At 45.3% G+C, this 18,269-nt stretch overlaps 1 protein-coding gene across 1 annotated transcript in view; it reads left to right on the forward strand.

Annotated features, from left to right (window-relative positions):
* LOC140065888 (uncharacterized) overlaps positions 1 to 18,269 on the forward strand; it is a 115,902-nt gene that overhangs the window by 35,051 nt on the left and 62,582 nt on the right. Inside the window, exons 3-4 of the mRNA XM_072113449.1 lie at positions 7,300 to 7,335; positions 8,476 to 8,484. Coding sequence (XP_071969550.1) covers positions 7,300 to 7,335; positions 8,476 to 8,484 — 45 coding nt within the window. The remainder of the gene's footprint in view (positions 1 to 7,299; positions 7,336 to 8,475; positions 8,485 to 18,269) is intronic.

Genomic DNA, 18,269 nt, shown 5'->3' on the forward strand with positions numbered 1-18,269 from the left:
CAGTAACCAACTAAAATGAAGTATTTGTAAAGTGCATCTCATGTCGCAGAAAATAAGCCCCTTATATGTCCAAGTTGCCCAAAAAATAAAGATTGTATAGCCGTTAAAAGGTGACAATGCATAATCTGCTCTGAATGCGTGTGCCCATACAGCAGGTCACCTCCACATATGGGGGATTTTTATACTCCGGAGAAATTGGGTATCAAACTTTGTGAAGCGTTTTGGTATTTTGTCCACTGAGAACTTGTACATTTTTTTGAAAAACACACTCATTTAGCCAAAAAAAATTAAAATGTCTAAATTGCACACAATTTTGTTTTATCCCCTGTAAAGCAATTAAAGGGTTAACAAACTTCATGAAAGTTGTTTTACGTACATTGAGGGCTGTAGTTTCTATAATGGGCTAATTTATGGGGTTTTACTTTTATTTAGGCCTCTTAAAGTGACTTGAAATCTGAGCAGATCCCACAAAAGCGTAATTTGCTAGTCCGTGTTTAACCTTAAAGTGTAACCGTCATTTCAAAAAATTTTTGATACGTTGTAGGGCAGGTAATTTTAACCCCTTAACGCCCAAGCCACTTTTCACCTTCCTGACACGGCCCATTTTTTCAAATCTGCCCTATGTCGCTATAAATGGTTATAACTTTGAAACGCTTTATCATATCCAAGTGATTGTAAAATTGTTTTCTCGTGACACATTGTACTTCATGTTAGTTGAAAAATTTTGGTTGTATGTTTTGCATTTATTTATGAGAAAATCAGATATTTGGTGAAAATTTGGAAAAATTCTCGATTTTCGAACTTCAAAATGTTCTACTTTTTCCACACATAGTCATAACAGCAAAAAAAACTTAATTACTAACATTTACCGAATGTCTACTTTATGTGGACATGGTTTTTTATGCACACTCTTATTTTTGTAGGATGTTATGGGGCTTTGAACGTTTGGTGCGATTTTTCACATTTTCATAAAAAAAACACAAAATCCTGCTATTGAGGGACCTGCTCAGGTTTCAAGTCACTTTGAGAGACCTAAATAAAAGTAAAATAGTAAAAGATAAATTACCCCATTATAGAAACGACACCCCTCAATGTATGTAAAACAACTTTTATGAAGTTTGTTAACCCTTTAATTGTTTAACAGGGGTTAAAACAAAATCGGATACAATTTTGAAAGTAATTTTTTTTTGGCTAAATTAATGTGTTTTTCAAAAAAAATGTACAAATTCTCAGTGGATAAAATACCAAAACGCTCCACAAAATTTGATACCAATCCCTCCCGCGTGTAACAATACGCCATATGTGGTGGTAACCTGCTGTATGGGCACACGCAAGGGCATCGAAGGGAAGCTGCACCATTCAGAGCAGATTATGCATTGTCACTTTTTATTGGCTATACAATCTTTTTTTTTTTGGCAATTTGGACATATAAGAGCTTATTTATTGCAACATGAGATGCACTTTACAAATATTTCATTTTAGTGGGTCTGTAGCTTATTGATGAGATTTTATTAACTCTTGAATGTATGGGTGAGAAGAAAATTGTCGATTTTGGTTTCCTTTCTTTTTGTATTTTTTAGGGGTCGTACACTGTACACTAAAAATACTATATTATCTTTATTCTACAGATCACTACGATTACGATGATACTTTATTTATATAGTTTTTCCTTTATTTTTACCACTTACTGGAAAAAAACTAATATAGAGGAAATCTCATTTGTTTTTGCATCGCCATCTTTTCTGAGACATAACTTAAATTTTTTTGGTTGACAGAGCTGGTTTAGGGCTTATTTTTTACGTGTTGAGTTTGCCTTTCAATTGCTACCATTTTGGCGCACAAAACTTTTTTTGATCACTTTTTGGAGCATTTTTGTGAAGAGATTTTATGAAAAATGTAAATTTTTGCCGAGTTTTTCATGTTTTATTTTTACGGCGTTCACCGAGCGGGACCAATGATGTTTCTGAGTTATTGTATGGATTGTTACGGACGCGGCGATACCAAATATGTGGGGGTTTTTGGCGATTTTGTATTTTTTTTTTATACTTTATTACATGTGTATAGGGAATGTTTGTGTTTAGGGGACTTTAACTTTATTTAATTAATTCTTTTTATTAAAAAATGTTTTGATTTAAGGTTTTTATTCACTTTTACAGGTTAGCTTGAACAAGTGATCCACTGTCTGCAAGCTCTGCCCTCATGTGCTCTGCCCTCATGTGCTGTGCTGGAGTGTTACTTAGATTGGTAGGTACATAGATAGATAGTATATACATAGATACATAGATGATAGATAGATATAGATACATAGATAGATATGAGAGATAGGATATACATAGATAGATAGATAGATAGATAGATAGATAGATAGATAGATAGATAGATAGATATAGACACATACATAGATAGATATGATATAGATCAAGGAAGCACCCCCCCCCCCCCCTCCCAAAATGGGACTTTTTCTCATATATTCTGAAAAAGTCCTGTGAGAAACACATACCTTATGGGAAAAAGCATAAGAGGAACAAGAAAAAGCCAATGTGGCTAACTAGTCTTGTAAGGAAAGCAATAAGCGAGAAAGATAAGGCATTTAAGGTGCTATAACGTGAAGGTAGCGATGAGGCATTACAGGATTATAGAGAGAAAAATAAATCCTGTAAAAAGCAGATAAAGGCCGCAAAAATAGAGACTGAGAGAAATATTGCCAATGAGAGCAAAAATAATCCCAAATTAAGAAACTAAAAGAAACTAAAAACAGAGAGTGTGGGCACCCTTAGGAATAACATGCGGTTCATGGTGGAAGGAGATGAGGAAAGGGCCAATCTATTGAATGTCGCCTTCTCAACTGTCTTTACCCAGGAAAATCCCCTGGTGGAAGACACAATGAGGAATAATCTAAATTCTTTTTGGAATGTCAACAGTTTAACCAGGAAGAGGTACGGCGCCGCCTCGCAACCACTAAGATAGATAAATCACCTGGGCCAGATGGCATACACCCCCGGGTTCTGCATGAATTATGTACGGTGATAGACAGACCGTTATTTTTAATATTTGAAGATTCACTGAGGACTGGTTATGTTCCACAGGAATGGCGCATAGCAAATGTGGTACCAATATACAAAAAAGGATCAAATAGCGATCCTGGAAACTACAGACCCGTAAGTCTAACTTCTGTGGTGGGTTAAATATTTAAGGGGTTTGTTAGAGATGCTATCCTGGAGTATCTCACTGAGCACAACTTTATAACCCAGCGTTGGCATGGGTTTATGAGAGATCGGTCCTGTCAGACCAATTTGAATGCTTTCTACGAGGAGGTAAGTTCAAGACTGGATCTGGGGGACGCTGTGGATGTTGTATATCTGGACTTTTCAAAGGCATTTGACACCGTGCTGCATAAAAGGTTGGTATATAAAATGAGACTGCTGGGAATAGGGGAAAATCTGTGTATTTGGGTAAGTAATTGGCTTAGTGATAGAAAACAGAGGGTGGTCATTAATGGCACATTCTCAGATTGGGTTGATGTTACCAGTGGAGTGCCACAGGGGTCAGTATTGGGGCCACTTCTTTTTAATATTTTTATTAATGACCTTGTAGTGGGTTTACACAGTCAAGTTTCAATATTTACAGATGATACTAAGCTGTGTAAAGTAATAAATACTGAGGCTGATAGTTTAGCATTACAGAGGGATTTGTGGAAGCTTGAGGAGTGGGCAAAGAATTGGTTGATGAGGTTTAATGTAGATAAATGTAAAGTTATGCACTTGGGCCATAGAAACAAAAAGTATAATTATGTTCTAAATGGTCAATTACTTAGTAAAACTGGAGCTGAAAAGGACTTGGGGATATTGGTGGATGGTAAACTTAATTTTAGTGACCAGAGCCAGGCAGCTGCTGCTAAAGCAAGTAAAATTATGGGGTGTATCAAGAGAGGAATAGATTCTCATGATAAAGACATAGTTTTGCCCTTATACAAATCCCTGGTCAGACCACACATGGAATATTGTGTACAGTTTTGGGCACCAGAGTATAAAAAGGATATATTAGAGCTGGAACGGGTGCAGAGGAGAGCAACCAGGATTATTAGGGGAATGGGGGACTAGAATACAATGACGGATTACAAAATTAGGGATTATTCAGTTTAGAAAAAAGAAGACTGAGGGGACACCTCATTACAATGTACAAATACCTGAACGGACAGTACAAGGATCTCTCCAAAGATCTTTTTATACCTAGGCCTGTGACCAGGACAAGGGGGCATCCTCTACGCCTAGAGGAGAGGCGATTCTACCATCACCATAGACAAAGGTTCTTTACTGTAAGAGCAGTGAGACTGTGGAACTCTCTGCCGCAGGAGGTTGTTATGGCCGACTCTATGTACATGTTCAAGAGAGGCCTGGATGCCTTTCTGGAGAGAAAAAATATCACGGGTTATGGGGATAAAACATTTATTTAATTCTTAAAGGTTGGACTTGATGGACTTTCTCCAGCCTCATAAACTATGATACATGCAGGATATTGGGAGCACAATCTTCATGAATCGTGGCAGAGTGCATCCTCAACAGACAGTCCGGATAGGGGATCGCGCAGGGACCGGGTAAGTAAATGTGCCCCATTATGGTGATACCGAACACAATTTTTTAAAAAAATGTTTTTATACATTTTGAATGATAAAAAATGTTTTGAAGTATGGAATTTTTTTTTAAGTTTTTTTTCTTTACAGTATTCACAATATGCATTAAATTGTGTTACTAATTCTATAGATATATTTATATCTTGAAGCATAAATTATTTTATGTTGTGTGTTTTTTTTTCAACTGTTTGTTGTACCACTAGAGGGCATCATATTGCAATCATTGGATTTCAGATACAATGCTTTCTATATATTCGGTATAAACTGGAAAATCCTATACATGGCAGCCCAGGGTTTTTTGGTAGGTTGACATAGCCATTCCTGAAAGAGTAGAAACCCTCTTTGTACTTGATGCTGCCCATCTTGAGTGCCTGCACAATTGCCTGCAAAATAGGGTTTCTATTTGTTGACTTGAATATTCAGGTACATCTTGGTGCAGAAATGAGTATATATATTGTGATATTGTGATACTGTTATGGTACTTTGATACTGAGATCCTTTATAGAAAGGTCTTTCTTATTTTTATTTTTTTATTAATTTATTTATTTTATCATCACTCATTATTACCATCCAAAAAATCATGTGCTTGGAGAAACCGAAAAATATTTTTTTATTATTGTTTTTTACCATTATTTTTGCATAGTACATTCTGTGTACCTTACACTTTTATACCATTATTGTATGTTTCGATTGAATTTACATTCAATATATGAATATTGTTATTATTGATCTGATAAAGGAGGTATGAAATAATAAAAAAGACAATTTTCTTAAAAACAACAACAACAAAAAAAAACATATGAGGACCTCCTGCCTTAACATGGAACATCATGAACTTCCCTTCATCTTCTAATCTGGAGCCACTCCGATCGACCTTCTTTTAGCCCATTGCTATTCGTTGAGTGCTACCTCTAGCACACAGGTCCAGACAGTCCGGCAGCCGGATAGAGGTCACTGATTCAAGATAAGCCTCCATCTACAGGGGACGGCCTAGTGGGGTTTGTTTTAACCCAACAATATTACCTTAGAGGGACATGAGGATAACATCAAACAGCTTCAAGTATTGGTCAAGTCTGGGGTTATAATTTAACCATAAGTGAATATTTTCATGATAACATCTTCCAAAAGGACTGATTTACCAGCAAATTCAAGAATATGAGGATTATACCACCTCATTGATTAGAATTAATTTTTTTAAAGCGTTGACATGTTCAGGAGGTCCTCTTACAACATCGGTCACTGTGATCCTGTCAGAGTCATAAATACAGTCTTCTTGCTGGTTACCTGGCATAAAGCCACATCCTGGAGGCACCCAGGCACAGTCGTATCCGTGGTCAGGCCACGTGAGACGCAGTGGGTGATCTTGACGGTCAATCTTCTTCACTTTTCCCACTCGGACTTTGAGCTCCAAAACCACTTTCTGATCTACTGTATAATATGGATATTTTGATGCCTCTTCTATATCTCTGCTCACATAGACTCCACTCCCCAACATCCCACCCACAGAAACCCTAAACCCCTCCCTGAGAATGCTGTACGCTGCATTAACGCTTGTTCCATGATACATGGTGTAGTATCCAACAGACCTTTCTTCCATGTCTTCAAAATGGATTGAAGTGCGTCTATGAGAACTTGCAACCTAGAGAAGAAGTTTTTTGTAAGAATATGAAGAAAGCATTATATACCACCATAAAATAATATACCATCATAACAAAATGATACCAAAGTAGTTCATAAATTAAAGACATTCTGCTAACAGATAACCCCTGCAAGCAACCCCCACAATCAGTAGGTCCTAATAATAATAATTCCCTTATTCATATAGCGCACATGCATTACGCAACGCTGCACAGAGTTTGCAAGTTCAGTCCCTGTCCCCTATTGGGCTCATAATCTCACCAACCTACCAGTATGTTTTGGAGTGTGGGAGGAAACTGGAGGACCCAGAGGAAACCCACAAAAACACAGAGAGAACATACAAACTCTTTGTAGATGTTGACCCTAGGTGGGACTTTAACCGAGGACCCCAGCGCTGCAAGGCTGTAATGCTAATCACTGAGCCACCTTGCTGCCCTAAGGGTCCAACAAGCTTAAAGGAAATCTACCACATGGATGCAGTGCTTCTAAACCAAACACACTTACATGTTGGTGTGTGCCTCCTGAATCGGGATCTGTACTCCTTTTTCTTCTTTTTGCTTCTTATAGCTTAGTTTTTGAGAAAAAATATTTTAAAATTAATTAAATGAGCCTCAGGGGCTCCTTGCTACAGCACAGATGCTGCTTGATAAATACGCTATTGTAGAATTCTCTGAATAAAGAACACCTCTTCATTTTTCCCTGGATTCATAACGAGTGCTGTTACTTTTCTATACTTTAATTACATCACAGAAGTGCCTTCTGGCACAGTCATCTGCTAATTATCCACGCCTCCATTCTGCATTTCCAGAGAGCCAGGGATAGTTAGCAGACAGCAGAGCCAAAGGGGCTTCTGTGATGCACCCAGAAGCCCCTAAGGCTCATTTACATATGATTCTAGAACAGTGAGCATGGTGAATCAGTGGTTAGCACTACAGCCTTGCAGCACTGGGCTCCTGGATTCGTGTCCCATCCAGGTCAACATCTGCAAAGGGTTTGTATGTTCTCTCTGTGTTTGCGTGGGTTTCCTCCAGGTCATCCGATTTCCTCCCACACTCCAAAACATACAGGTAGGTTGATTAGATTGTGAGCCCCATTAGTGACAGGGACTGATCTGACAATCTGTGTGCGCTATATAAATAAAGGAATTATTATTATTCAATATTCTATAGTGTTCTGTTTAATAGAACCTCAAGGAGTCGTTGTTCTATGGCTGTAATGTGGATTTATTATTAGTGTCTAAAAACACCCATACACATTAGATCACACAGTAGTGAGTAATGGTTACGGCTTACTGATGCCTGACCAAAGTAGTGTGTCAATCAAATGATCGTAAAACGATTGCCCTTAACGGGTCTAACAGCACCAATAAAGTTCTTTTCCAGTACCCCCTCTCTGATATCCATAACTGTACATTACGCCTTCCAGCTAATGAGTTTTGAATGTAAAAGAACATGTATGTCACTATCTTATAATATATATTGGCCGACCTTACCTGGAATGTGATGATTTGTATGAACCATTGCTGAGCAAATGTTCAATTGACCCTGATTCATTTAAAAAAAGGAATGTAACATATCATGATAAACCAGGGACGCTCACGCATAGATCCAGGCACCGTGACTGTGGTAATCTTCTTATATTTGTTATTCACTGCCTCCTTCCTTCTAAAATCAACTTTAAAAATTATGCTAATGAGACCAAAGTGCTCTGAGGGGGTGTTACCAGAGGCCCTCCGTGCTGCAGAAATTCTGATGGGTGGAAAATGTTCTCCTGTGACTCACTGCCCCCCTACCTTCTCTGTCTGTAGCTCTTCTATGTAATCTTACACCTCAGTGTAGTTCTGTCTGTCTTCCTAGCAAGTCAGAATTCAGGGGACATTTTATTACATTTACAGTCCTAAAATATTGACTAATTCTAAGTCTGTTGAATCGTTAATGACTAGTTAATACATATGAAGGAATTTATGAGGCATTTCAACTCACCTGGTTCTGTAGTGCAGAAGAATAGGAGCAAATAAGATTGATGCTGGATACGGCTGCTGTTCTTACCTAAGATCCAAGGTCTAGAAACAGACAAAGAGGAAGAGTGAAGCAAAGCACAGTCTAATATATGACTGGCATCAGGCAGCTTGATGTCACAGTGCTGGCATTGAGTATATCTAGGACACTAGCACCAGATGTGGCGGGTTTTGTTGTCTCTTGTTTCAGCCTAATGACGTTTCCCAAATTGCACTACTTTTTCTTTGTTTAACACCTCAAATATGGTGTTTTATAATATTCAGATTTTGCTCTGTTTTCTCTTCAATATATGAACTTATTGACAATTTCTTACATTTTTGTGCCAGACCTCATAATGCACACCTCACCTGCTGCAGAACCTCATAATGCACACCTCACCTGCTGCAGAACCTCATAATGCACACCTCTCCTGCTGCAGAACATCATAATGCACACCTCACCTGCTGCAGAACATCATAATGCACACCTCACCTGCTACAGAACATCATAATGCACACCTCACCCACTACAGAACATCATAATGCACACCTCACCCACTACAGAACATCATAATGCACACCTCACCTGCTGCAGAACCTCATAATGCACTCCTCAGCTGTTGCAAAACCTCATAATGCACACCTTACCTGCTGAAGAACCTCATAATGCACACCTCACTGGCTGCAGAACCTCATAATGCAAACCTCACCTGCTGCAGAATCTCATAATGTACACCTCACCTGCTGCAGAAGCTCATAATGCACACCTCACTGGCTGCAGAACCTCATAATGCAAACCTCACCTGCTGCAGAATCTCATAATGCACACCTCACCTGCTGCAGAACCTCATAATGCACACCTCACCTTCTGCAGAACCTCATAATGTACACCATACCTGCTGCAGAACTGCATAATGCACATCTCACCTGCTGCAGAACCTCATAATGCACACCTCACCTGCTGCAGAACCTCATAATGCACACCTCACCTGCTGCAGAACCTCATAATGCACACCTCACCTGCTGCAGAACCTCATAATGCACACCACACCTGCTGCAGAACCTCATAATGCACACCTCAGGTGTTGCAAAACCTCATAATGCATGTTGCAAAACCTCATAATGCACACCTCACCTGCTGAAGAACATCATAAGGCACACCTCACCTGCTGCAGAAGCTCATAATGCATACCTCACCTGCTGCAGAAGCTCATAATGCACACCTCACTGGCTGCAGAACCTCATAATGCACACCTCACCTGCTGCAGAATCTCATAATGCACACCTCACCTGCTGCAGAACCTCATAATGTACACCTCACCTGCTGCAGAACCTCATAATGCACACCATACCTGCTGCAGAACTGCATAATGCACATCTCACCTGCTGCAGAACCTCATAATGCACACCTCACCTGCTACAGAACATCATAATGCACACCTCCCCTTCTGCAGAACCTCATAATGCACACCTCCCCTGCTGCAGAACCTCATAATGCATCCCTCACCTACTGCAGAAGCTCATAATGCATCCCTCACCTACTGCAGAACATCATAATGCACACCTCACCTGCTGCAGAACATCATAATGCACACCTCACCTGCTGCAGCACATCATAATGCACACCTCACCTGCTGCAGAACATCATAATGCACACCTCACCTGCTGCAGAACATCATAATGCACACCTCACCTGCTGCAGAACATCATAATGCACACCTCACCTGCTGCAGAACCTCAAAAAACAACTACAGCAGAAGCTCATTATACACATCTCAGCTGCTGCAGAACCTCATCATAAACATATCAGCTGCTGCAGAACCTCATCATTCACATTTCAGCTGCTGTAAAACATCATCATACATACCTCAGCTGCTGCAGAACCCTTAGAATACACAGAAGCAGGGGCCATGCGGGTCTGTATGTGTGTTATGGACACAGAAGGGCTGTATAGTGGAAACAGAAAGTAGATGAAGAGCTGCATGAGAGAAAATAGCTCAGCATTACAAGGGAGAAGCTGCGTACAGGAAGCAAGGGGTTAACGCAGACAGAAGCAAACACTGGGGTGGAGGATATTACACTTATCTGTGCCCAGCACATTACTGCACATACTTCACTGGAGTAACCAGAAGTAGCTGTGATGTCACTGGTCACATGTTACAAGAGGTCATGTGACCTGTTTCCTTGCTGTGTGTAGTATTTAGAGGAGGTGTTTAGTCTCTGCTGTGTGCATGGAGGAGGTGGACAGTCATGGCCAAATGTTTTGAGAATGACACAAATCTCCTATGGTCACATGATCTGTTGCCCTCTGGTTTGTCAGATGTTTTTATCACATATGTAATACAAGTGCAATCATATTATGAGTAACAGAAGCTTTTATTGGCAGTTAGAATGAGTTACTGCAGCAAGTCAGTATTTGCAGTGTTGCCCCTTCTTCAGGACCTCTGCAATTCTCCCTGGCAGCTCTCAATCACCTTCTGGACCAAATCCTGACTGATAGCCGCCCATTCTTGCATTTTGTCACAATTTGTTGGTTTTTGTCCACCCGTCTCTTGATGATTGACCACATGTTCTCAATGGGATTAAGATCTGGGGAGTTTCCAGGCCATGGACCCAAAATCTCTATGTTTTGTCCCCTGAGCCATTTAGTTATCACCTTTGCTTTACGGCAAGGTGCTCCATCATGCTGAAAAAGGCATTGTTGATCACCAAACTGCTCTTGGACGGTTGGGAGAAGTTGCTCTTGGAGGACATTCTGGTACCATTCTTTGTGTTTTTAGGCAAGACTGTGAGAGCCGATTCCCTTGGCTGAGAAGCAACCCCACACATGAATGGTTGCAGGAGGCTTTACAGTTGGCATGAGACAAGACTGGTGGTATCGCTCACCTTGTCTTCTCCGAACAAGCTGTTTTCCAGATGTTCCAAACAATCGGAAAGGGGATTCATCAGAGAAAATGACTTTACCCCAGTCCTCAGCGTCCACTCCCTGTACCTTGTGCAGAATATCAGTCTGTCCCTGATGTTTTTTTCTGGAGAGAAGTGACTTCTTTGCTGCCTTCCTTGACCCAGTGGTCTGATTCTTTCTTAATCATGACAGATTGATCTCCAGCTCTGTCCTCATCAGCACCCACACCTGTGTTACTGGAGACATCACTGAAACCATGGTAGCTGCTCCTTTTAAGGCAGGCCTGCAATGAAGTTGAAATGTGTTTTGGGGGAGAAAGTTCATTTTCTAGGCAAATATTGACTTTGCAATTAATTGCTGTTAAGCTGATCACTCTTTATAACATTCTGGAGTGTATGCATATTGCCATTATAAAACCTGTTATAAAAATTAACATTTGTATCAAAACTTTTGGCCATGACTGTACATGGAGGAGGTGTAGTGCTCAGCCATTCACTGCTGTGTACATGGAGGAGGTGTAGTGCTCAGCCATTCACTGCTGTGTACATGGAGGAGGTGTAGTGCTCAGCCTGTCACTGCTGTGTATATGGAGGAGGTGTAGTGCTCAGCCATTCACTGCTGTGTACATGGAGGGGGTGTAGTGCTCAGCCTGTCACTGCTGTGTACATGGAGGAGGTGTAGTGCTCAGCTATTCACTGCTGTGTACATGGAGGAGGTGTAGTGCTCAGCCTGTCACTGCTGTGTACATGGAAGAGGTGTAGTGCTCAGCCTGTCACTGCTGTGTACATGGAGGAGGTGTAGTGCTCAGCCTGTCACTGCTGTGTACATGGAGGAGGTGTAGTGCTCAGCCTGTCACTGCTGTGTACATGGAGAGGGTGTAGTGCTCAGCCTGTCACTGCTGTGTACATGGAGGAGGTGTAGTGCTCAGCCATTCACTGCTGTGTACATGGAGGAGGTGTAGTGCTCAGCCTGTCACTGCTGTATGCATGGAGGAGGTGTAGTGCTCAGCCATTCACTGCTGTGTACATGGAAGTGTAGTGCTCAGCCTGTCACTGCTGTGTACATGGAGGGGGTGTAGTGCTCAGCCATTCACTGCTGTGTACATGGAGGAGGTGTAGTGCTCAGCCTGTCACTGCTGTATGCATGGAGGAGGTGTAGTGCTCAGCCATTCACTGCTGTGTACATGGAAGTGTAGTGCTCAGCCTGTCACTTCTGTGTACATGGAGGAGGTGTAGTGCTCAGCCTGTCACTGCTGTGTACATGGAGGGGGTGTAGTGCTCAGCCATTCACTGCTGTGTACATGGAGGGGGTGTAGTGCTCAGCCTGTCACTGCTGTGTACATGGAGGAGGTGTAGTGCTCAGCCATTCACTGCTGTGTACATGGAAGTGTAGTGCTCAGCCTGTCACTGCTGTGTGCATGGAGGAGGTGTAGTGCTCAGCCTGTCACTGCTGTGTACATGGAGGAGGTGTAGTGCTCAGCCATTCACTGCTGTGTACATGGAGGGGGTGTAGTGCTCAGCCTGTCACTGCTGTGTACATGGAGGAGGTGTAGTGCTCAGCTATTCACTGCTGTGTACATGGAGGAGGTGTAGTGCTCAGCCTGTCACTGCTGTGTACATGGAAGAGGTGTAGTGCTCAGCCTGTCACTGCTGTGTACATGGAGGAGGTGTAGTGCTCAGCCTGTCACTGCTGTGTACATGGAGGAGGTGTAGTGCTCAGCCTGTCACTGCTGTGTACATGGAGAGGGTGTAGTGCTCAGCCTGTCACTGCTGTGTACATGGAGGAGGTGTAGTGCTCAGCCATTCACTGCTGTGTACATGGAGGAGGTGTAGTGCTCAGCCTGTCACTGCTGTATGCATGGAGGAGGTGTAGTGCTCAGCCATTCACTGCTGTGTACATGGAAGTGTAGTGCTCAGCCTGTCACTGCTGTGTACATGGAGGGGGTGTAGTGCTCAGCCATTCACTGCTGTGTACATGGAGGAGGTGTAGTGCTCAGCCTGTCACTGCTGTATGCATGGAGGAGGTGTAGTGCTCAGCCATTCACTGCTGTGTACATGGAAGTGTAGTGCTCAGCCTGTCACTTCTGTGTACATGGAGGAGGTGTAGTGCTCAGCCTGTCACTGCTGTGTACATGGAGGGGGTGTAGTGCTCAGCCATTCACTGCTGTGTACATGGAGGGGGTGTAGTGCTCAGCCTGTCACTGCTGTGTACATGGAGGAGGTGTAGTGCTCAGCCATTCACTGCTGTGTACATGGAAGTGTAGTGCTCAGCCTGTCACTGCTGTGTGCATGGAGGAGGTGTAGTGCTCAGCCTGTCACTGCTGTGTACATGGAGGAGGTGTAGTTCTCAGCCTGTCACTGCTGTGTACATGGAGGAGGTGTAGTGCTCAGCCTGTCACTGCTGTGTGCATGGAGGAGGTGTAGTGCTCAGCCTGTCACTGCTGTGTACATGGAGGAGGTGTAGTGCTCAGCCTGTCACTGCTGTGTGCATGGAGGAGGTGTAGTGCTCAGCCTGTCACTGCTGTGTACATGGAGGAAGTGTAGTGCTCAGCCTGTCACTGCTGTATGCATGGAGGAGGTGTAGTGCTCAGCCTGTCACTGCTGTGTGCATGGAGGAGGTGTAGTGCTCAGCCTGTCACTGCTGTGTGCATGGAGGAAGTGTAGTGCTCAGCCTGTCACTGCTGTGTGCATGGAGGAGGTGTAGTGCTCAGCCTGTCACTGCTGTGTGCATGGAGGAGGTGTAGTGCTCAGCCTGTCACTGCTGTGTACATGGAGGAGGTGTAGTGCTCAGCCTGTCACTGCTGTGTGCATGGAGGAGGTGTAGTGCTCAGCCTGTCACTGCTGTGTGCATGGAGGAGGTGTAGTGCTCAGCCTGTCACTGCTGTGTGCATGGAGGTGGTGTAGTGCTCAGCCTGTCACTGCTGTGTGCATGGAAGAGGTGTAGTGCTCAGCCTGTCACTGCTGTGCGCATGGAGGAGGTGTAGTGCTCAGCCTCTCACTGCTGTATGCATGGAGGAGGTGTAGTGCTCAGCCTGTCACTGCTGTGTACATGGAGGAAGTGTAGTGCTCAGCCTGTCACTGCTGTATGCATGGAGGAGGTGTAGTGCTCAGCCTGTTATTGCTGTGTACATGGAGGAAGTGTAGTACTCAGCCTGTCACTGCTGTGTACATGGAGGAGGTGTAGTGCTCAGCCTGTCACTGCTGTGTACATGGAGGAGGTGTAGTGCTCAGCCTGTCACTGCTGTGTACATGGAGGAGGTGTAGTGCTCAGCCTGTCACTGCTGTGTGCATGGAGGAGGTGTAGTGCTCAGCCTGTCACTGCTGTGTGCATGGAGGAGGTGTAGTGCTCAGCCTGTCACTGCTGTGTGCATGGAGGAGGTGTAGTGCTCAGCCTGTCACTGCTGTGTGCATGGAGGAGGTGTAGTGCTCAGCCTGTCACTGCTGTGTGCATGGAGGTGGTGTAGTGCTCAGCCTGTCACTGCTGTGTGCATGGAAGAGGTGTAGTGCTCAGCCTGTCACTGCTGTGCACATGGAGGAGGTGTAGAGCTCAGCCTCTCACTGCTGTATGCATGGAGGAGGTGTAGTGCTCAGCCTGTCACTGCTGTGCGCATGGAGGAGGTGTAGTGCTCAGCCTGTCACTGCTGTGTACATGGAGGAAGTGTAGTGCTCAGCCTGTCACTGCTGTATGCATGGAGGAGGTGTAGTGCTCAGCCTGTTATTGCTGTGTACATGGAGGAAGTGTAGTACTCAGCCTGTCACTGCTGTGTACATGGAGGAGGTGTAGTGCTCAGCCTGTCACTGCTGTGTGCATGGAGGAGGTGTAGTGCTCAGCCTGTCACTGCTGTGTACATGGAGGAGGTGTAGTGCTCAGCCTGTCACTGCTGTGTGCATGGAGGAGGTGTAGTGCTCAGCCTGTCACTGCTGTGTGCATGGAGGAGGTGTAGTGCTTAGCCTGTCACTGCTGTGTGCATGGAGGAGGTGTAGTGCTCAGCCTGTCACTGCTGTGTACATGGAGAAGGTGTAGTGGTCAGCCTGTCACTGCTGTGTACATGGAGGAGGTGTAGTGCTCAGCCTGTCACTGCTGTGTACATGGAGGGGGTGTAGTGCTCAGCCTGTCACTGCTGTGTATATGGAGGAGGTGTAGTGCTCAGCCTGTGACTGCTGTGTGCATGGAGGAGGTGTAGTGCTCAGCCTGTCACTGCTGTGTGCATGGAGGAGGTGTAGTGCTCAGCCTGTCACTGCTGTGTACATGGAGGAGGTGTAGTGCTCAGCCTGTCACTGCTGTTTGCATGGAGGAGGTGTAGTGCTCAGCCTGTCACTGCTGTGTACATGGAGGAGGTGTAGTGCTCAGCCTGTCACTGCTGTATGCATGGAGGAGGTGTAGTGCTCAGCCTGTCACTGCTGTGTACATGGAGGAGGTGTAGTGCTCAGCCTGTCACTGCTGTGTACATGGAGGAGGTGTAGTGCTCAGCCATTCACTGCTGTGTACATGGAGGAGGTGTAGTGCTCAGCCTGTCACTGCTGTGTACATGGAGGAGGTGTAGTGCTCAGCCATTCACTGCTGTGTACATGGAGGAGGTGTAGTGCTCAGCCATTCACTGCTGTGTACATGGAGGTGTAGTGCTCAGCCTGTCACTGCTGTGTACATGGAGGAGGTGTAGTGCTTAGCCTGTCACTGCTGTGTGCATGGAGGAGGTGTAGTGCTCAGCCTGTCACTGCTGTGTACATGGAGAAGGTGTAGTGGTCAGCCTGTCACTGCTGTGTACATGGAGGAGGTGTAGTGCTCAGCCTGTCACTGCTGTGTACATGGAGGGGGTGTAGTGCTCAGCCTGTCACTGCTGTGTACATGGAGGAGGTGTAGTGCTCAGCCTGTGACTGCTGTGTGCATGGAGGAGGTGTAGTGCTCAGCCTGTCACTGCTGTGTGCATGGAGGAGGTGTAGTGCTCAGCCTGTCACTGCTGTGTACATGGAGGAGGTGTAGTGCTCAGCCTGTCACTGCTGTTTGCATGGAGGAGGTGTAGTGCTCAGCCTGTCACTGCTGTGTACATGGAGGAGGTGTAGTGCTCAGCCTGTCACTGCTGTATGCATGGAGGAGGTGTAGTGCTCAGCCTGTCACTGCTGTGTACATGGAGGAGGTGTAGTGCTCAGCCTGTCACTGCTGTGTACATGGAGGAGGTGTAGTGCTCAGCCATTCACTGCTGTGTACATGGAGGAGGTGTAGTGCTCAGCCTGTCACTGCTGTGTACATGGAGGAGGTGTAGTGCTCAGCCATTCACTGCTGTGTACATGGAGGAGGTGTAGTGCTCAGCCATTCACTGCTGTGTACATGGAGGTGTAGTGCTCAGCCTGTCACTGCTGTGTACATGGAGGAGGTGTAGTGCTCAGCCTGTCACTGCTGTGTACATGGAGGAGGTGTAGTACTCAGCCTGTCACTGCTGTGTACATGGAGGAGGTGTAGTGCTCAGCCTGTCACTGATGTGTGCATGGAGGAGGTGTAGTGCTCAGCCTGTCACTGCTGTATGCATGGAGGAGGTGTAGTGCTCAGCCTGTCACTGCTGTGTACATGGAGGAGGTGTAGTGCTCAGCCTGTCACTGCTGTGTACATGGAGGAGGTGTAGTGCTCAGCCTGTCACTGCTGTGTACATGGAGATGGTGTAATGCTCAGCCATTCACTGCTGTGTACATGGAGGGGGTGTAGTGCTCAGCCTGTCACTGCTGTGTACATGGAGGAGGTGTAGTGCTCAGCCTGTGACTGCTGTGTACATGGAGGAGGTGTAGTGCTCAGCCTGTCACTGCTGTATGCATGGAGGAGGTGTAGTGCTCAGCCTGTCACTGCTGTGTGCATGGAGGAGGTGTAGTGCTCAGCCATTCACTGCTGTGTACATGGAGGAGGTGTAGTGCTCAGCCAGTCACTGCTGTGTACATGGAGGAGGTGTAGTGCTCAGCCTGTCACTGCTGTGTACATGGAGGAGGTGTAATGCTCAGCCATTCACTGCTGTGTACATGGAGGGGGTGTAGTGCTCAGCCTGTGACTGCTGTGTACATGGAGGAGGTGTAGTGCTCAGCCTGTGACTGCTGTGTACATGGAGGAGGTGTAGTGCTCAGCCTGTCACTGCTGTGTGCATGGAGGAGGTGTAGTGCTCAGCCTGTCACTGCTGTGTGCATGGAGGAGGTGTAGTGCTCAGCCTGTCACTGCTGTGTACATGGAGGAGGTGTAGTGCTCAGCCTGTCACTGCTGTGTGCATGGAGGAGATGTAGTGCTCAGCCTGTCACTGCTGTGTGCATGGAGGAGGTGTAGTGCTCAGCCTGTCACTGCTGTGTACATGGAGGAGGTGTAGTGCTCAACCAGTCACTGCTGTGTACATGGAGGAGGTGTAGTGCTCAGCCTGTCACTGCAGTGTACATGGAGGAGGTGTGGTGCTCAGCCTGTCACTGCTGTGTGCATGGAGGAGGTGTAGTGCTCAGCCTGTCACTGCTGTGTGCATGGAGAAGGTGTAGTGCTCAGCCTGTCACTGCTGTGTACATGGGGGAGGTGTAGTGCTCAGCCTGTCACTGCTGTGTACATGGAGGAGGTGTAGTGGTCAGCCTGTCACTGCTGTGTACATGGAGGAGGTGTAGTGCTCAGCCTGTCACTGCTGTGTACATGGAGGAGGTGTAGTGCTCAGCCTGTCACTGCTGTGTACATGGAGGAGGTGTAGTGCTCAGCCTGTCACTGCTGTATGCATGGAGGAGGTGTAGTGCTCAGCCTGTCATTGCTGTGTACATGGAGGAGGTGTAGTGCTCAGCCTGTCACTGCTGTGTACATAGAGGAGGTGTAGTGCTCAGCCTGTCACTGCTGTAAGCATAGAGGAGGTGTAGTGCTCAGCCTGTCACTGCTGTGTGCATGGAGGAGGTGTAGTGCTCAGCCTGTCACTGCTGTGTACATGGAGGAGGTTTAGTGCTCAGCCTGTCACTGCTGTATACATGGGGGAGGTGTAGTGCTCAGCCTGTCACTGCTGTGTACATGGAGGAGGTGTACTGCTCAGCCTGTCACTGCTGTGTACATGGAGGAGGTGTAATGCTCAGCCTGTCACTGCTGTGTACATGGAGGAGGTGTAGTGT

Source organism: Engystomops pustulosus, chromosome 6 (genome assembly GCF_040894005.1).
Source record: "Engystomops pustulosus chromosome 6, aEngPut4.maternal, whole genome shotgun sequence".
Classification (NCBI taxonomy): domain Eukaryota; kingdom Metazoa; phylum Chordata; class Amphibia; order Anura; family Leptodactylidae; genus Engystomops; species Engystomops pustulosus.